Consider the following 21,706-nt stretch of genomic DNA (forward strand, 5'->3'; position numbering starts at 1 on the left):
CAAGTAATCTCATTCAGTGGGGCCCAAAGGATCAACATTATATAGCAGTGGTCTTCAACCTGCGGACCTCCAGATGTTCCAAAACTACAACTCCCAGCATGCCCGGACAGCCAACGGCTGTCCGGGCATGCTGGGAGTTGTAGTTTTGCAACATCTGGAGGTCCGCAGGTTGAAGGCCACTGTTATATAGAATGTATGGTATGAACTCCGGGACTGATCGCACTAGAGATGAGCGAACTTACAGTAAATTCGATTCGTCACGAACTTCTCGGCTCGGCAGTTGCTGACTTTTATCCTGCATAAGTTAGTTCAGCTTTCAGGTGCTCCGGTGGGCTGGAAAAAGGTGGATACAGTCCTAGGAGACTCTTTCCTAGGACTGTATCCACCTTTTCCAGCCCACCGGAGCACCTGAAAGCTGAACTAATTTAGGCAGGATAAGTCATCAACTGCCGAGCCGAGAAGTTCGTGACGAATCAAATTTACTGTAAGTTCGCTCATCTCTAGATCGCACTCATACTAAAGTAAAGGGGGTTCCCAGTTTTACGTAAAATTTAAAAAAAAAAATAATAAAAAGTTCTACAACTTTCTAATAAACTTTAAATTTCAATTTGTCATTATTTTCATAATATTAATTTGCTGTCACTGAATGAGACTTGTACTGTATATAGCTCGACCTGCTCTCAGGTGAGAAGTGAATACAATTGTATCCAGTCTAGACAATGCTCTGTGAGCTAAAAATCCACACCGATATATTGTACACAGCTAGTCCTACTATAAGCTGAGAAGGGATACAATTGTATCCGGTCTAGACAATGCTCTGTGAGCTATACAGCCTGGACTCCAGACTGATATATTGTACATAGCTAGTCCTGATCTCAACTGAAAAGTGGATACAATTGTATACAATCTAGACCAGTGTTTCGCAACCTGGGTGCCCCCAGCTGTTGCAAAACTACGACTCCCAGCATGCCCAGACAGCCTTCGGCTAGAAGATAAGATTCTTATACCCAGGGCTGGTGCAAGGATTTTTGCCACCCTAAGCAAAAGCTAATTTTGCCACCCCTTGACACTGCCCATTGGCTCCGCCCTTTAACACGCCCCACCTTACTACTGCGTGACACACAAACAAGCCTCTTCCTCATGTACTTAGCTTACTACTGGGGTGACACACAGAAACAAGCCCCCTCCACATGTAGTTAGATTACTACTGGGGTGACACACTGTAACAAACCTCCTCCTCATTTAATCTCCTTACTACTGGGGTGACACTGTAACAAACCTCCTCCTCATGTAATCTCCTTACTACTGGGGTGACACACTGTAACAAACCTCCTCCTCGTGTAATCTCCTTACTACTGGGGTGACACACTGTAACAAACCCCCTCCTCATGTAATCTCCTTACTACTAGGGTGACACACTGTAACAAACCTCCTCCTCATGTAATTAGCTTACTACTGGGGTGACACACAGTAACAAACCTCCTCCTCATGTAATTAGCTTACTACTGGGGTGACACACAGTAACAAACCCCCTCCTCATGTAATCACCTTACTACTGGGGTGACACACTGCAACAGACCTCCTCCTCATGTAATCTCCTTACTACTGGGGTGACACACAGTAACAAACCTCCTCCTCATGTAATTAGCTTACTACTGGGGTGACACACAGTAACAAACCTCCTCCTCATGTAATTAGCTTACTACTGGGGTGACACACTGTAACAAACCTCCTCCTCATGTAATTAGCTTACTACTGGGGTGACACACTGTAACAAACCTCCTCCTCATGTAATTAGCTTACTACTGGGGTGACACACTGTAACAAACCTCCTCCTCATGTAATTAGCTTACTACTGGGGTGACACTGTAACAAACCTCCTCCTCATGCTGCTGGCTGAGCGAGTGGTTCAGATGCTGGTTGTCTAACTTTCTTGCGGCAGGCAGAGCGGCACCCCCCCATCAAGAGGCTGCCAATTTTGCCTGTAAGCAGAGCTGGCCCTGCTTAAACCTTGACCATTATTCTTTTCAGATACAATCCAATCAGCTTTGAATGGCTGATAGCAAAGAACAACAGACAGATAAGGATGGATAGAGATAGATCAGGGGCGGACATAAGCCTGTGCAGCCGGTTCAGCTGCAAAGGGCCCCGCTGTCCTTCTGACAGGGCGGCGGGCCTCGACACACACGTGAGCAGCGGCGCTGCGCCACTACTGCTCACTGTTCTAAAGCGGCCATCGCGCATAATAGCGCAACGGGCACTTTAGAACAATATTTGAAATTCCCTCCTGGCGGAAGAATCAGTGTCAGAGGATCCTGCGTCCGGGCTGGGAAGAGCCCACGTCACTGCAGTAACGTCGTGGCACGCTTCCCGGCAGCCCGCATACAGAACAGCGCACAGGTGAGGGTGGGGAGCGAGAATCAAAAAGTTAGAGAGATGTCTAATTCATACAAATCATTTTCTTGATAGGTTAGAAGCAACCAATAGTGAGGGAGTTACTTGTGTACCCTTGATGTACAAATCCCAGGCTGAAGGGATGCAATGCATTAGAGAGTTATTGTCTCAAGATGTCAAGTTGGATAATAGAAAAATTTATTTTCTAATGATGTTATTGGAATATGCCCTTACAAAAATTTTACATGTTACAATGAGGTCCTCAGCGGCCCCAGGATTGGCTAATGCCTTTATGGCTAACTTCGAAAATACATTTGTCCTGGGATCCCCCGGCCTGGAGACGTCGACCACGTGGCTCCACTACGTTGATGACGTCTTCATGCTATGGAGGGATTCGGAGGAATCGTTAATGTCATTTATGGAGCAATTAAATTTGTGTCACAGTACTATCAAGTTCACACTGACCTACGATCCGCATAGTATTTGTTTCCTAGATGTGGAGGTAAGAAAAACAGAAAAAGGATTTGAGACCACATTATGTAAAAAACCTACGGATAGAAATATTATGTTACACCGACGCAGTTATCACACTCCTACAGTTTTCAAGGGTCTCCCCAAAAGCCAAGTTGTGAGGGCACGGCGAATTTCAAGTAATGATAGAGAGTACATAAAAAAATAAAACTAAGATTGTTGAAAAATTTGTATCTAAAGGGTATAATAAAAAAATGGTTGAAAAGATAGGGATCGAAGTTGGAAAAACTAGTAGAGATGTGTTAAGGCAGAGTAAAAGCAGTTGTGTTATGTATATTGGTAAATTTGATACACGTTCGTCATACATAATATTAGGAAGTATTGGTAGTTGCGATCTACTGACAAGAAGTATGGATTATTGTTTGGAGATCCCCCATATTTATATACAAAAAAGGTAAAACTATAGGTGATAAACTAGTGAGGAGTAACATTGTGAAAAAATGTAAAGTAAAAAAAAACATTTATGGCAGCAAGAAAAAAAAAGGTACTTTTTCGTGTCTCTCTTGTACACAGTGCAATGGTATTATAAAAGGTGGTGACCTTTAAATACGATTAAGAGCCAGGAGCTTGTGACGCCATAGCTTGCCACTCATGATGTCATAGCCCGCCCCCTCATGACATCACGCCCCACTCCCTCAATGCAAGTCTATGGGAAGGGGCATGACGGCTGTCACGCCCCCTCCCATAGACTTGCATTGAGGGGGCGGGGTGTGACGTCATGAAGGGGTGGGGCTATGACATCACGAGCTCTTGGCGCCAGCTCCAGCATTCGGAACAGCTGGTCCCAAACGCTGAGCAGCGGAGTACCCCTTTAAGCATGCAAGGTGTGCACTGGATGGTATATGAAGTATTATGATATGCGCTTGCCGTTAAGAGTGAACTACTCACCTGTGTCCAGCCACTAACATTCTTAAACCCACTTCCGTATCAAACCTGCGCGCATGAGTAAGGAGGCGTGCCCCCGAAACGTAGCTTGGCAGGTTCGCACTAGTGTCTCTCTCCATCTGATCGAGGTATGCTGTTTTACATCTGGCACAGGGAATATAGGCACTTATATGTCGGAATACATGCATGAATATATTGTGAAGATTCATTGAATAAACATGTGAAGAATAATATATCTGAACCTCAGTATGGACATTATGCTTTATTAACCTGTCTGCAGTAGGAACGCCATGATCTATTGAGCATATACATGTGATTAGGGTCCATAGATCCCGTTGGTCAAAGGTGTTCGCCCAGAATTACACACTTTGTAAGTGCATTGGTGGTAACTATGATGCTTTAAAACATGATGTTTCCACCCCCATGCTTCACAGTAGGTATGGTGTTCTTTGGATGTAACTCAGCATTCTTTCTCCTCCAAACATGACGAGTTGAGTTTTTACCAAAAAGTTCTACTTTGGTTTCATCTGACCATATGACATTCTCCCAATCCTCTTCTGGATCATCCAAATGCTCTCTAGCAAACTTCAGACGGGGCCGGACATGTACTGGCTTCAGCAGGGGGACACGTCTGGCACTGCATGATTTGAGTCCCTGGCGGCATAGTGTTTTACTGATGGTAGCCTTTGTTGCTTGGTCCCAGCTCTCTGCAGGTCATTCACTAGGTCCCCCCATGTGGTTCTGGGATTTTTGCTCACCGTTCTTGTGATCATTTTGCCATTACGGGGGCGAGATCTTGCGTGGGGCCCCAGATCAAGGGAGATTATCAGTGGTCTTGTATGTCTTCCATTTTCTAATAATTGCTCCCAGAGTTGATTTCTTCACACCAAGCTGCTTGCCTATTGCAGATTCAGTCTTCACAGCCTGGTGCAGGTCTACAATTTTGTTTCTGGTGTCCTTCAACAGCTCTTTGGTCTTCGCTATAGTGGAGATTGGTCTGTGAGAGCCAGAAATCTTGCTTGTTTGTAGGTGACCAAATACTCATTTTTCACCATCATTTTAAAAATCTGACAATGTGATTTTATGGATTTTTTTTCTCATTCTGTCTCTCATAGTTGAGGTATACCTATGATGGAAATTACAGGACTCATCTTTTTAAGAGGGAGAACTTGCACAATTGGTGGCTGACTAAATACTTTTTTTGTCCCAACTGTGTGAAATAGATAGATAGGATAGATGAATCTATAGATAGATAGATATGAGATAGATAGATGAATCTATAGATAGATCTATCACGTGTCAATTCTTTCTGCAGAGGCCGGAATCATGTGAACGGTGCATAAAAATCCCATTGAAAAGAATAGGACTCTACTGCAACTAAATTTCTGAGCGAAATTTTTCTGCCAGATTCCACTCCAAAAATTCCATCACGTCAACATAGCCTTAAACAGCACCATGCTTGTCCATACGTTGTGTCCGTTACTGCAGCTGCAATTCCACAGACAATCATTTGGCAGGTGTGGCGCTGTAGCAAGAAAAACCAACCTCCTTAATAGTAACCAAACTGGGGTTGGACACTCAGCACCAATAACACATTGATTGTCAAGTTATAGGTGGACTTCATACACTGCTATGTGGTGGTAGGTCCATATAATCCCAATAAAGAATTGAATATGTATGCATACTTCTCGCCATTTCCAAGAAGTCTTGCTGTCAGTGAATGAAAACTTTTCTGTTTACAACAAAAATCCGTCCAGTCTAAGTAATCCCCTGTAAACTACAGTAAATTCACACTACGAAATATCTGTCTAGAGAAAATCCGGGCGGACATTCGGTGCCAGGAACACTCGGTCACGCACTGACTCTATTGACAAATTCTGTAGTGTGCACGATGCAGCAGAATCCCATTGAAAACAAAGTACTGGAATTTAAGAGCGGTTCAGAGCGGTAAGGGGTTAAAGGGGTACTCCGGTGGAAAACTTTTTTTTTTTTTTATCATCTGGTGCCAGAAAGTTAAGCAGATTTGTAAATTACTTCTATTAAAAAAAAATCTTAATCCTTCCAGTACTTACTAGCTGCTGAATACTACAGAGGAAATTTTCTTTTTATGACACAGTGCTCTCTGCTGACATCTCTGTCCATTTTAGGAACTGTCCAGAGCAGCATATCTTTTCTATGGGGATTTTCTCCTACTCTGGACAGTTCTTAAAATGGACAGAGATGTCAGCAGAGAGCACTGTGCTCGTGATGTCAGCAGAGAGCTCTGTGTTCCAAAAAGAAAAGAATTTCCTCTGTAGTATTCAGCAGCTAATAAGTACTGGAAGGAATTTTTTTTTTTATAGAAGCAATTTACAAATCTGTTTAACTTTTATTTAAAAAATGTTTCTTCCACCGGAGTACCCCTTTAAATCTTCACAGATTTCAGTCCCTGATGTAAACAAAGCCTCACGTGCCCCAAGTCATCCACATGCTTCTACTACATGGAACATAACAAACCTCATATGACGGGAGAAGAAAGAGTCATGAGCGTAAACACAAAAATTATATTATACCGTGACATTTTTGTAGGCAAATACAGAAGCGTAAAAAAACCCTCAGTCATGGGAAAATTCTATTACACGTTGTAAATGTACTAAATATGCGCCTGGCCTGTCAGAGTAGATTGGGCACATACCTGGTGATGCTCTGGTTCAGGCAAGACACGCTGGGCACATAGAACATCACCCCGAAGTACAGCAAAGGCTCTATGGAAAACTTGTCCAGCTGCTTCTTCAGCGATTTCTCCAGCTCCACCCATCGCGCTTGTTGAGACTTTCCGACAAACCAGAGTCCAAAAAAACGAGTCTATAATAAATATTAGAAATAAATAAATGAGTAAATAATAGATGCATAAAATAAATAAATCTATCATAATGAGTCTATAATAATGAAACCATAATAAAAATCAAAATAATAAATGTAAAAAAAAAAGAATTTACCTACAATAAAAGGAGTCTATAATAATGAAACAATGATAAATTATAGTATAAAATAAATGTACTTATTTATAAATAAATACCGGTAATCGATGCATAAAATAAATAAATCTATAAGTCTATATTAATGAAACAATAATAAATTATAGTATGAATAAATAATAACAAATGCATATAATAAATTAATCTATAATAATGAAAATAATATAAATAAATACGGTAATAATAGATGCTTAAAATAAATTAATTTATAACAAGCCAATAATAATGAAACAATAATAAATTATAGTATGAATAAATAATAATAATAGTAGTAGTAATCATAATAAATGCATTTAATAAATGAATCTATATAATGAAAAAAAAGTCTAAATAAATGAAAACAAACCCAACTCAATAGATATCTGTTATACATAAGAAACAAAACCTTTCCTAAATGTCTGAATTGCAGAAGGTCACTAGTAATGCTGCTCCAATATCAAGGCATAACTAGCTGGATTTGCCCTTCAGGAGATCTAGGACATTTTTCAGAATAATGTCTCGTAGTTCAAATTTACCATTTACAGGGAACCCCCTGCCGATCCCGAGAAGTGGGACATCATTGTTCCTGAAAAGAATGGTGTGGACCACACCTGCATGGCCACCGCTCCAATCACTGTCTATGGTAGTGTCTTTACACCAGGGTGCCTCCAGCTGTTGCAAAACTACAACTCCCAGAGTTGATAGGCCGCCATACGCATTACATGGTAGGTTCCGCCATAACAGGTCTAAGATGTATGGGGGGCCTCTAGGATACAATCAATGACTATAGGGTTCACAAACTTATCAGAATAAGGAGTTTCTCATTCAGAATCTAAGGATATTGATGATGGTCGTGTCAACATTTTTTACAATATCCCCCACAGATTGGACACTTCCCACCTATCCTGTGGCTAGGTAATAGATTATAATCTTGACATAAGTATTCCAGCCCAAAATATCTGTCGCTTATCGACTAGGCCCAGTTGTTTCCATCAGCTTCAAAAAATTGAATAAAGCAGCGGCAAAACGCACCTGAATGTGGCGCCATCCATACAGGGAGCACAGGACCCCTGTTTTGCTTATCAATGGAGTTCCCATCAGACAGTTATGTGGGATGGGGTTCCCCATTGGGGGCAGAATGCAGTGAGGTGCGGTTTCCCATAGAGAGCAGAGTGCAGTGGGGTGGGGCTTCATATAGGGGGTAGAGTGCAGTGGACCGGGTTTTCCCATAGGGGACATAATACAGTGGGGCGGGCTTCCTATAGGGGCCAGAATGCAGCGGGGCTTCCCATTGGGGACAGAGTGCAGTGGGGTGGGCTTCTCATAGGGGACAGAGTGCTGTGTGTGTGTGGGGGGGGGGGGGGGGGGGGCTGCTTCCCCTAGGGGACAGAATGCAGTGGAGCAGGGCTTCCCATAGGAAAGAATGCTGTGGGGCTGGGCTTCCCATAGGGGAGAGTGTGCTGTTGGGGGGGGGGGGGTTCCCATAGGGGAGAGAGTGCAGTGGAGTGCGGCTTCCCATAGGGGAGAGAGTGCAGTGGGGTGGGGCTTCCCATAAGAGTCAGAGTGCAGTGGGCAAGGCTTCCCATAGGAGACAGAGTGCAGTGGGGTGGGCTTCCTTTAGTGGACAAAATGCAGTGGGGTGGGGCTTCCCATAGTGGACAGAGTGCAGTGGGCAAGGCTTCCCATAGTGGACAGAGTGCAGTGGAGCGGGGCTTCCCTTAGGGGACAGAATGCAGTGGGGGTGGGGCTTCCCATAGGGGACAGTCGGTAGTTGGCAGGGCAGCCTAAAGGACAGAGTGCAGCCGGGCTTCCAATTGGGGACATAGTGCAGTGAGCAGAGCTTCCCATAAGACAGAGTGAAGTAGGGCAGGGCTTCCCAGAGGACAGAGGGGCGGGGCTTCCCATAGGGGACTGATTGCATTGGGCAAGGCTTACCATAGGACAGAGTGTTATTGGGACGAGCTTCCCATAGGACAGAGTGCAGTAGGGCAGGGCAATCCAATAGGACAGAGTGCAGTGGAGCTTCCCATTGGGGACATAATGCAGTGGGGTGGAGCTTTCCATAGGGGACAGATTGCAGTGGGCAGGGCTTACCATAGGACAGAGGGCAGAAGGGCAGAGCTTCCCATAGGATAGAGGGCAGTGGGGCGGGGCTTCCCATAGGGGACAGAGTGCACTGGGGAGGGGCTTCCCTTAGCGGACAGAATGCAGTGGGGTGGGGCGTCGCATAGAGGACAGAGTGCAGTGGCCAAGGCTTCCCTTAGGACAGAGTGCAGTGGCCAAGGCTTCCCTTAGGACAGAGTGCAGTGGGGCGGGGCATCCCAAAAGGGGAGAGTGCAGTAGGGTGAGCTTCCCTTAGGGGACCAAATGCAGTGGGATGGGGCTTTGCATAAAGGACAGAGTGCAGTGGCCAAAGCTTTCCTTAGGACAGAGAGCAGTTGGGCAGGGTATCCCATAGGACAGAGGGGCGGGGCTTCCCATAGGGGACAGATAGCAGTGGGCAAGGCTTACCATAGGACAGAGGGCAGGGCTTCCCATAGGGGACAGAGGGCAGTGGGGCGGGGCTTCCCATAGGGGACAGAGGGCAGTGGGGCGGGGCTTCCCATAGGGGACAGAGGGCAGTGGGGCGGGGCTTCCCATAGGGGACAGAGGGCAGTGGGGCGGGGCTTCCATAGGGGGGACTTAGTGCAGTGGGGCAGGGCTCCTGCCTCAGCCAGTTGCTTTACATCCAAAGGCCGATCTCCTGGGACACACATAATATTTTTTAATTTCACACGTAACTGCCAGGATCGGATTGCATATTTTTAAAGGAAGAACTGCAGAATGTGCTTTCTTTTTTTTTTTTTCTTTTTTTTAATGTTTCTATATTTATTCTACCATGTTTTATTTCAGCATTTTCTCTTTAACATATAAGGCCAAGACTGTGACGGCGACCCGTGTTACCGCATATAAAGTCTGGGATACCGTCCGCTGTTGTAGCACTTCTTCTTACAGAACCCAGTTTCTCACTTAAAGTCCAGATAATGTGTGTATTGGGGAAGCAGCTTTTCATTTTCAGTAATATAAAAGGTTTACATTGTCGGGAAAGCAGTTATCTGGCAGCGTCTCCTCTGGCACCATCTCCGGCAGCGGCAGCCGGCCTGGGAACGCACCCTGTCAAGTGTTCTGTCTAATGTGTTATCTCATGCACTTTGTTTTCGCTCCTAAGTTAAATAAACTTCATTCCTGCTGATTCACAGAGCATTTCCCTGTAATAATAAAACTCAAGCCTCATAAAAGGAAAAAGAAAAATCGTGATTTTGAATTCTGTTTTGTATATCTTATTCAGGGAAAGCTGAGTGACAAGCCTTAAAGGGGTACTTTGGCGAGAAAAAAAAAAGTTTTTCTATTTAAAAATCATAATCCTTCCAGTACGTATCAGCTGCTGTATGCTCCACAGGAAGTTGTGTAGTTCTTTCCAGTCTGACCACAGTGCTCTCTGCTGACCACCCCTATTGAAAAGATCTAACAAATACCTAAGCACCACAACAAAATTCTTAGTCGACATGGCGACCTGGCGTCTGGGATTTGTCAAGCCTTATGCCAAGCGCACACTTTTCCCAGCTCAGACCCCGACCAATCCAAAAATTATGTCCCCCCCTAAATGACAGATACAATTTAAAGGGATACTCCTGTTAAAAATAATATTTTTAAAATCAACTGGTGCCAGAAAGTTTTAGAGATTTGTAAATTACTTCTGTTTAAAAATCTTAACCCTTCCAGTACTTATCAGCTGCTGTATGCTCCACAGGAATTTATTTTCTTTTTTCATTTTTTTTTTCAGTCTAACCACAGTGCTCTCTGCTGACACCTCTGTCCATGTCAGGAACTGTCCAGAGTAGGAGCAAATACCCATAGCAAACCTCTCCTGCTCTGGACAGACAGTTCCCGATACGGACAGAGGTGTCAGCAGAGAGCACTGTGGTCAGACTGAAAAGAAATTCAATAGAAAATTACATCATGTGGAGCATACAGCAGCTGATAAGTAGAAGTAATTTACAAATCTGTTTAACTTTCTGGCACCAGTCGATTAAAAAAAACAAAAACAAAAAAACCATTGTTGTCCACCGGAGTACCCCTTTAAGTGAATAGGGTTGTGCCGCAATATCAGACAATCCACATATACAACCCCTTAAAAAAAAAAAAAAAATTATAATAATATTATATATATATATATATATATATATTATATATATATATATATTTTATATAAATAATAATAAAAAAAAATTATATATTTTATATATATATATATATATATATATATATATATATATATATATATATGCACATACACACACACACACACACACATATATACACATACATACACACGCTTTACATTTTCTCTATTAGGAATACAACCGTTTACTAGAAGAGACACATCACCCAGCTTTCCAAGACTTCTGAATGGCAAATCTGCTAAATTCTTTCCCTGTTTTGAGGGGATTAGGTGGATTTTCAGCAGTCTCTTTGCTCAGGATTATAGGTTTTCAGACAACATTGTGGGATTGTTGAGTCCTTGGCACCAGCGCGTAATCAGCGCCCGATTGTAACAGCGTTGCCTGTAATGGTAGAGTGGTCATTTTGCGCAGCTTGCTTGAATCGCGGCCAGGCCCGCAGCAGCTGATTGGCTGGGAACGAGTAGGCGCGCTACTGTTAATGACATGACATTGTGCGTGGGACCCCGTAAGTGCTGCTCGCTGCAAACTTCTGACTCTAGTAATTGCAACAACATAATGTAAAACATATCTGCTAATTACGAGCTGGAAGACGCTCCACGCCAGCGCCATACTTCAGGGCCGGATACAGAATGCCAAGGCTTCATTTCCCTTCAAAAGAGAATTAATAAACACTATGTTATGTATGGGGGGGGGGGGGACTGCAAGCTGAGCAAAAATTGCCCCGCCATCATATAAAGCAGTGTTTTCCAACCAGGGGGCCTCCAGCTGTGGCAAAACTACAACTCCCAGCATGCCCGGACAGCCAACGGCTGTCCGGGCATGCTGGGATTTGTAGTTTTGCCACAGCTGGAGGCACGCTGGTTTGGAAACACTGAGATAGAACAAGAGGACTTGGACAGATTAACCTACCTAATTTGTTTGCGCAAATATTTTTAACTAGTAATCCTCATTTAAACCAATGTGTCGTCTAGATTTTTATTTATTTATTTATTTATTTATTTATTTATTTAGTTTCCGTAGTTTTTTTTTCACTGATTCGAGTCAGTCAAATTTTTTATTTTTTTTTTTTGTCTAACCTGTTATATTTTTTTATTTTACATTATTTTTAGTACATGATGATTATGGGCTCATTATAATTATTATCTTATATTATATTATTAAATTAATTTTATTATTATGGGCTCAGCCAGAGGCGTAATTTGTAGCTTCTGGGCCCCGATGCAAAATCTGCAACAGGGTCCTATGTGCCAATCATAATACTGGTCACTTATGGGGGCACATTTGTTTTGGAGCCCCTTGGGCACCAGGGCCCCGATGCGACCACTGCCACTGCACCCCCTACAGCTACGCCCTGGGCTCGGCCATATTGCCTGATCTTTCTGATTGTAATTACTATCTTATTTTTTATTATTTTTAGTAAATTACTAGCCGAGTACCCGGCGCTGCCTGGTTTTTCCTACCTTATTCTTGTGGGGGAGGAAAAGCAACAAAGGAGGAAGCTTTTGTCCTCATATCCAGTCCTTAAATTCTGACCCCATATCCCTTCCTCATATCCCCACCCTATATCCCCACCTCATATCCCGACCCCAAATCCCCTCCTCATATTCCAACCTCATAATCCTGTCCTCATATTTTGTCCCCATTTTTAATCCTCGTATCCCATCCTCGTATCCCATCCTCGTATCCCATCCTCGTATCCCATCCTCGTATCCCGTCTTCAGGTGGGGCAGCATTGTGGTAAAGATATTGTAGCTGAAAATAAAAAGGGGTGTGGCTTACAGGGTGGGCGTGTCTTTGTAAGATGGGGCATAGAATGTGGGGAGGGTGTGGCTTGCCAGCCGGACTGACGCATTCACCAGGAGATGCAGAGTGGAGCTTGTGGAGTAAGGCACCAGAAGTCCTATATACTTGCATGGGACTTGAAACAAAAACCCATCCTTCCCATAAGCGGGTAGGTTAGGGGTTAATTTAACTATTATATATTTTTATTTGACATATAAGTAACATGTGACCAAGTATTATTGAAATATCTCCAGCCGTACGGAAGTTATGCTAGAACATACATTTCCCATAGATTTGCATTGGAATTTAAACAGAAACCCCGACCTTCGCAAATGAGGGGAGGTTAGGGTTAAATTAACTATCCTATATTTTTAGTGGACATATAAGACTGTGCGTAATGCCTACCTTTCCTTTTTAACTCCAGCTCGTATCCCCTTTGTATTAATTAATGAGCAATAACCACACCGACAATTATTAACTTCTGATGGACGTGGGGGTCGACCACAGCTTTATTATTTTATAACGATTTTATAACTCGTTCAACCTCCAATCAGGTTGCCAACCAGGGGAAGCACCCAGCCAGCCGCCAGCAACAGCCGATGGGCCCATCAGCATTCCACCCCCGCTTCTCCATATATTACCTCTCCTGTACCGCCAGCTGTGACATAAAGCCACAAATACCACAAAAATCATACCGAATAAGGAACGTCCTCCAATAATTTTTTTTTTTTAAACATAAATCACTATATATATATATATATATATATATATATATATATATATATATATATATATATATATATTATATATATTTTTTTTATTTATTTTTTAAAAAGGGGGGTTACAAAAAACAACATCTGAGTGGAAAACACAGAAAAACAACTAGGGGTGGGAGGGCATTTAGCTGTCTCCTCTGGCAGCCGCAGCAGGTAAGCTGAAAAGGATCGGAGGAGGGGAGGGGAGATCTTTATAAGGGTATGTTCACACTGATTAATGTTTGCGCGGAATTCTCGCTGAAAAAATCCGCTCAGAAATGACAGTTTTTATCTGTGCGGAATCCGTGCAGAATGTGCGCGGAGTTCCGCACAGAAATCAGTGCGGAATTCAGTGCGGCATAGGAGACATTGTTAAAAAAAAGAAAAAAAAAATTTTTGCACAGATACCGCGGGAATTCCGCCCAAAAGTGTGGCGGACTGAAAATTTTTTTTTTTTTACATTGAGTTCTATGGGGTTGGGACACGAATTCCGCATGAAGAACGAACATGTTCATTCTTCATGCGGAACGGAATTCAGTGACAGAATTCCGCTAGCGGAAATTTCTCGGTGTGAACTGAGGAGCAGAAATTAAATTTCATACTATGGGGATTTACACTGCTGAATGAATTGGAGAGGAATAAGTGAGCAGAATTACTTGCGGAAATTCCTCTCCAAACCTTCAGTGTGAACATACCCTAAGGGCGCGTTCACACGGAGTAATTCAAGAGGAATTTACTCGAGTAATTCCTCTTGAATTCTCCGCTCCAAATGAATGCACATCTCCTCTTCCCATTGACTTTAATGTTATTTCCGCTGTTCTGTTCACACTGCGGAAATTCTGCTAGTGGAATTCTTCAAGCGGAATCCGCGAGCAAAAAATCAATAGAAGGCAATGGTAAAAAAAAATTCCGTCCGACATAGTTTTCGTGCACTTTGCACGGAATTCGTACGGAATTCACGCAGAAATGGCTGAAAAACCCTTCACTTTTCTCCCGCAATTCCGTGTGCAATTCCGCGCAAATTTCACGTGAAAATAAAATTCTTTTTTCCGCCCGTAAATTTTTCGGCTTGAATTACTCTCGATTTACTCCGTGTGAACGCACCCTAATGAAGAAGGGCCATCCTGCCTACCCTGCACCATGTGACCTCCTCCTCTCCTTCCCTATTGGCCACCACTAGAAGCACCAATCAGAGAGGGGGGAGGAGGGGCCCTCGCTGTAACCCTTTCATTCCCTGTTCTGCCTGCTCCCCATATCCACAGTCCGTGGCTCCTAAACCTAGTCGGCCCGGCACCACCCAGTAACATGTGACCGAGTATATAGAAATATCTCCAGCCGTTTGGAAGTTATGCAATAACATATATTTCCCATAGACTTGTATGGGACTTTAAACAAAAACCCCGACCCTGAGTAAGGGTTAAATTATCTATCCTATGTTTGTTGTTAACATGAAACTTGGTCCCATGTTACTTATATGTCAATATCTTTAGCCCTTTGGAAGTGATGCTGGAACATACACACACAGGTTGCGTATATATATTATATATATATATATATATATATATATATATATATATATATATATATATATATATATAGATTATGGGCTCGGCCATATTGCTGGATCTGTTTTTAACAGCATTTAGTCATATGCTTTACTGCAGGATCCATAGACAAACACAGATGAACCCTCTCCAGACCCTATTCTTTGTATGGGGCAGAGGTGTAAGCATGCATTGTGAATTTTTATAATGGTAATTCTACAGGGGAGGGGGAGGCTGAGCTCCTATTGTTCTCTCTATCTACTAGTGTCAACCCCCAGCGAAGGTCTCCAGAACAAAACACGTGTTGGGGTGGCGACATTCCGGGACCTGGATTATTGGTTGTAATTGCTGGTTGGTATTGTGCTATATATTTGTACTTTCCTGCTTGAATATGTTTTCACTTGCGCTTACTGCATTCTGCTTTGTAATAGGTTCTATGATAAGGGCCCTTTATGTACCGTAACTGTGCACCTTGATATAATTACTGTATATACTATAGACCATATACACCGTACTCCTCCCAATAGTGGACAGCTTTTAATTCCCCGTCAGAATCCCATAAGACTTAAAGGGGTTATCCAGGAAAAAACTTTTTTTTATATATCAACTGGCTCCAGAAAGTTAAACAGATTTGTAAATTTCTTCTATTAAAAAAATCTTAATCCTTTCAGTACTTATGAGCTTCTGAAGTTAAGGTTGTTCTTTTCGGTCTAAGTGCTCTCTGATGACACGTGTCTCGGGAAACGCCCAGTTTAGAAGCAAATCCCCATAGCAAACCTCTTCTAAACTGGGCTGTTCCCGAGACACGTGTCATCAGAAAGGACTTAGACAGAAAAGAACAACCTTAACTTCAGAAGCTCATAAGTACTGAAAGGATTAAGATTTTTTTTAACAGAAGTAATTTACAAATCTGGTTCACGTTCTGGAGCCAGTTGATATAGAAAAAAAAAGTTTTTGCCTGGATAACCCTTTAATTTATTTGCACCGTCCGAATAGGGGACACTCCCAATAGCAGACGCGGACACACCCGAAAGGGGCAAAACACTCCAAATAGGGGACAGTAGGAGACAAAACACTCCCAATAGGGGGCAACCAGGCTTGTGCCGACCCTATCTTGTACACAGGGTCGGTGTAAGGGGATACAGCCAATACCCCAGTAATGGGCCCAGGCCCCCGTTGCACCCCCCTGCAGAAGCCCCAGCACAGGAGCAGAAGACTGCTGTTTAAACATTGGTCTCCTGCTTCTGTACATCCACCGGCTGCATCATTCACCCCTTCTCCTTCCCTGATCCCCCGGAACCACTTTATTTTTCCCTGTGCCAAATCATCCCCCCTTTTTTAAGTACTGTGCCACATAATTTGCTCTTGATCCTCCCCCCCCCCCCCCGTGCTATTTAATTCCCCCTTTATTACTCTCTGTGCAAATTCATCTACCCCTCTTTACCAACCCCTGTGCCATTTCCCCCCCCCCCCCCCCTCATGCCATTTCATTCCCCTTTATCCCCCTGTGCCACTTCATAAAGAGGGAAAAGATGAATTTACATAGAGGGTAATAAAGGGGGAATTAAATGGCACGGGAGGGGGGGGGTCAAGGGTAAATGATGTGGCACAGGGGGTAATGGGGGGATAAATTGGCACATGGGAATAAGGTGGCCCAGGGTATAAGGGTGGGGTGAAATGATACCGGGGAAAGATAAGGGGTGATTAAACAGCACTGAGATTCTACTGTTATGTTTTATATATATATACTAGCTGAGTACCCGGCGTTGCCCGGTTTTTCCTTCCTAATCCTTTTTGGGGAGGAAAATAAACAAAGGAGGAAGCTTTTGACTTCATATCCCGACCTCATATATCGTTGTCATATCCCGACCTCCTATCCAGTCCTCCTACCTCGACCTCCCATCCCATCCTCTACTGTACCACCCATTTGTACATTTTGTATAAACTGTATATTATTCTTACATTACCAGATAGTCCCAGAGATGCTGCCATGTCTCTGCCGATTCCTCCTTTTTAAATGCTTTTATTGTATTTTGCACTTATCTAATAAGTTTAATATTTTTCCAAATTCTGTGAGTAGCTCCATTTTCGTTCTTGTATTTGTCCTCGCTATAATGCGGTGCAGATCACTTTCTAGCAGTCTCCTCTTTATCATCACAGACAGGACAGGAAGTCTCCGCTTCATATAATCCACAATCGTACCACGAAGGAGGATAATGGAGCGCTGCCCACGACTTCTTGAATAATAATATTTATTTAAAAGGATTATAAAAACCAACAACGTGTTTCTAAGCCGTACCGGCATCTTTCTTGAGAAGATGTATTAGGGCTTGAGTATCCTTTTAAGGACTCAGGGCGTACCTGTACACCCTGATCCTGCTAACTGGTTTTAAACCGTTCTCTTGAGCAAAGAACTGGTTGAACCCTGTGGGTCCCGGTTGCTACAGGCAGCCAGGACCCACGGCTAATACTGGGCACCGCCGATCGGGCATTAACCCTTTAGACGCCAAGATAAAAGTTGATTGCGGCATCTAAACTGAAAGTAAAACTATCCGGGCAGCTCAGTGGAGCTGATCGGGACTATCGCGTCAGAATGTCCCGATCAGCTTACTGAAAGTTTGCTATTTTTTTCAAATAAAATAATGTAAAAAAAAAAAAAAAAAAAATCATGTGGTACCGCCGCATGCGTAAATGTCCGAACTATTAATTAAAATATACCGATCGCAGTGATGCCCTGTATTAACCCTTCAGACGTGGCGATCAAAGCTGACCGCCGCCTTTGAAGCTAAAGTGACACTAACCCGGCTCAGTCGGGCTGTTAGGGACCGCAGCAGTGAAATCGCGGCGTCCCGAACAGCTTACAGGACACCAGGAGGGACCTTACCTGCCTCCTCGGTGTCTGCTCCATGCCGGGATCCCCTGCATGTCCGGCGCACTCCGTCGTCATCACGTCGTCGCGCACACCGTCCCGTCATCCAATAGTAGCAGCGTGCGTAGCGACGTGATGGCGGCGATGGAGAGCGAGGATCCCGGGCAGCAGAGACGTTCCGGAGCAACAGGGACACCCCGGGGTTGCGGCGACAGCGATGGAGGGCGACATCCAGGGCAGCGATGACGAGCGGTGACGGGTCCAGAGCGGCGGGGACACGTGAGTACTACCTCCTATACCAGTGGTCTTCAACCTGCGGACCTCCAGATGTTGCAAAACTACAACTCCTGGCATGCCCGGACAGCCAACGGCTGTCCGGGCATGCTGGGAGTTGTAGTTTTGCAACATCTGGAGGTCCGCAGGTTGAAGATCACTGTCCTATACTTTACATTGTATTTGGTTCAGAATCTTTTTTTTCTAGATTTTCATCCATTAAAATTGAGTGCATTTTATATGGCGAAAAATATGGTATATATTTAGTCTAACATTATATAGAGGAGACAATATACCTTTTGCCATTTTCATTCAACAGTTAATAAATAATCAATTTTTTATAAGAAGCCTGTCTTGATAATTTCTCCACCGTAGATAAGGAATGTTTTCTTGATTTGACATTAATAACACATTACCCTGCTATTAAAGGGGAACTCCAGACATTCTAACACATCCCTAAGCCAATGAATGCTTATAGGATTCTGCTAGATTATAGCAGACGTAGCTTGTATGTGACACAATCAAAGAAAACAACAGCAACATTCCAGCTCCTCACCAGTAGGGTTACAATGAGCGTTACCAGGATCCAGCGGGTTGATTGAATCCAACAGATCCCAATCGGTATCAAAATATATTAAGTACTTTGTCTTTGTCCTTTTTATCCCACCTAAGGAAGGAGCCAGATTGGCCCAGAAATGTGTTGTGATGTGATGGATCATACCACAGTATTGTGGTGGGGATGTGATGCAAAGGGCAGATGGAATTACCCTAGGTGCAGATGGCATTAACCCCTTGTATTCGTGACGCCAGGGCGTAGTTTATCCTCAATACCACCCGAAGGTATACCGCTGGATCCTGGGCTAGGCAAGATACGGATAACGGTAGCTTTACTGAGGTTAGACAGGTGGAAAAGTCTATACAGTTCAGCCAGGGCGATGACCAGTGACCTTAAGGGCTTGCTGGGACTTGAAGTAGAGGTGGACAATTTAATGCAGGCCACGTTGTCTTGACAAATGACGACTGACAAGACTGACTGTGGCTTACGGGCCCCATTCAGGGGTCAGTCGGCACAAGGCCAGAGAAGTTCCCGCCCACCCGCCCTTGTACTAGGTTTGGGTCCTTCTTGTCGCGGCAGCGGTAGCGGGAGAGGGATTTGGAGGCAGGAGTGGCAATTTTGGAGGTTTGAGAAGGTGTTGGTGGAGGAGGCTGGGGACGGTACTCAGCCTGGTGAAGGATTCCCCGTGGGCATGGGCCCCGGGGAGAGGATTGGGCCTCTGAAATGGTGTCCTTAGGTCTGGTGCCTTACGGCTAGAGGCAAATGTAGGAGGCTTGGCACATTGGTTCACTTGGGGTTAAAAGGGGACGTTGCCTCCAGATCTCTCTGCCGCTGTAGGGTGGTTATGTTTTATGGTTTTTGTATGATGTTCATACAATATGTTATGCCAATGTTTAAATTGTTCAATGTTAATAAATATGGGCTGCTGTGGCCTTTTGTACCACTAACCGGTGTCAGTCGTTATTGGGATTTTGGGGGTGGGGCAAAAAGGTAAGCAGCTAGGATATCCCCTAGTCATGACTGGACCTCAGCAGGAAGCAAGAGAGAGAGAGAAGAGACTCCTCCCAGGGCTTTTATGAGGGAGACTCTGGTGGGATCCCATTGGTCCCCCTTAAGTCACCTGGTCACTGATACCTCTCCTGGGTAACAATCACATGACAACTCACAAAGTAAACAAACAGTCTTAAAGTGACAACACTTTCTTCACACATTACACAGTATAATACATAATAAACATATTTACATGGGGGACAGATGCAAGGGGGGCCCAGGGGACACTGAAGGGAGTCTGCCTGACAGGGCAGCAAGGGTACGGGGTAACACCTACCGTACTGTATCCTTTCCTTAGGGTAAATTCAAACTTTAAAAGTCCATGCTATCTTCAGCTCCAGTGTGGGGCGAGACACAGGCCACGCTGGACAGTACAGTTGCCGAGGCAACCATATCCTGCCCAGCAAGTTCTGTGCACAAGTCCTTTTCTGATGAACGGGACACATGCGCGGAGCTTGCTGGTCTGCATCACAAAACGAGGAGGGATTAAAACTTTGGATTTACCTTTTAATGTGGCATTTGAAATCTACAACGGTTTTAGGATCTTATTATCAGGAACTTTTTTTCCAGTTCCATAATTTAGAATACACCATAATTTGGTAACTGGGTACATAAAGAAATTATACCGTATTGGGAGGTTGCCACCCTCAAAGTTGTAACTTTCAAGACCGACTTTGTATCAGACATTCCCTATAGGGCTTCTTTCACATAAAGAAAAAGTAATTAATATAAAAAAAAATTAAAAGCGCCATTTTTGACAGATAATGGTTTATGAGCTGCGTGTCTAATATTTCAAAGCCCTTTTAAGCCATTTTCGGATATTTTACTGTAACCCAGTCTGTTGCTATAGAGATGGGATCCCTCGGCTGTGAATGCTACGCCAGGTCTCCTGACGCGACGACACTCCCTTCACCCAGACAATATATTAGTTTAGGCCCGGGGCATAAGAAAGGATTATGACATCATTAAAACGTGATACATCAAACGCTGGAATGGAGAAAAGTTCACACCAGGGAGACTTATTGGAAAAATATGGAACTGTTTCTATCCGGCAGAAATAGGGACCAGACTAGCAAATATTCTGGATTATCAAGCAGCCATGGAAATATTCACCCAGAAGCCAGAAAGATATAGATTAAAAAGAAAGTTCCCATGAAATCTGCTTCTATAAACCTTCTTTTGGCGGATCAGTTGTATGATGAATACCAGTTTCACCCGGCAAACCCCTTTTTTTTTTTTTATAGGGTCTGCAAAAGAGATAGACCTGCGGCATTATAAATAATCAAGGTTTTAATAAATCTGTAGCCTCTCGTTTCCTCATTCCAACCCAATTTTTAATTTGTTGCTGCACCCCACTATTCCCAAGATAGAGATTTTACTATATGGTTGACTATCTAAATTTTTCCATCAATAGTCAGGTGGGTGGGAACTTTATTTAAAAACGGAGGTTTGAACGCTAGGCTCACGCCCTCTGACTCGTGCCAGACTCACACCTCCTCAGCCTCCCCTAGCGTAGTCTTATTAGACACTGAGTGTTGTGACAAGAGGGCATAACATTTCTTCCCCATGCTGCCCTCTAAAAAGGTTCTCAGAGGCTACTTCTGGGCAGGGTACCTCTTGGAGAAAGATGGTTGACTGCTAGACATGCCTCTACAACACAGTGAAACAACATATAGCCCAGTTGGCAGACTGTAGAAGGGGGATCATCAATGGACCATATAGGCTATTTGAATTAAGCTGGTAGGTGCTGGGAGCAGTGGTTATGTGAGGGAGCACATGGCAAACAGGCACCGGCTGGCCCATACAGACCACCATCAGAGAGGATCACAAGCAGCTTCCACAGTTTTC

The 21,706-nt window shown here is 43.8% G+C and overlaps 1 protein-coding gene across 4 annotated transcripts in view; it reads right to left on the bottom strand.

The window, feature by feature from the left end:
* Positions 1-21,706, bottom strand: part of PTPN14 (protein tyrosine phosphatase non-receptor type 14) — a 155,298-nt gene that overhangs the window by 60,908 nt on the left and 72,684 nt on the right. For all 4 annotated transcript variants that reach the window (XM_056568314.1, XM_056568317.1, XM_056568316.1 and 1 more), the window contains exon 3: positions 6,485-6,654. In XM_056568314.1, coding sequence (XP_056424289.1) covers positions 6,485-6,654 — 170 coding nt within the window. The remainder of the gene's footprint in view (positions 1-6,484; positions 6,655-21,706) is intronic.

This window comes from Hyla sarda, chromosome 3 (assembly GCF_029499605.1).
Source record: "Hyla sarda isolate aHylSar1 chromosome 3, aHylSar1.hap1, whole genome shotgun sequence".
Classification (NCBI taxonomy): Eukaryota; Metazoa; Chordata; class Amphibia; order Anura; family Hylidae; genus Hyla; species Hyla sarda.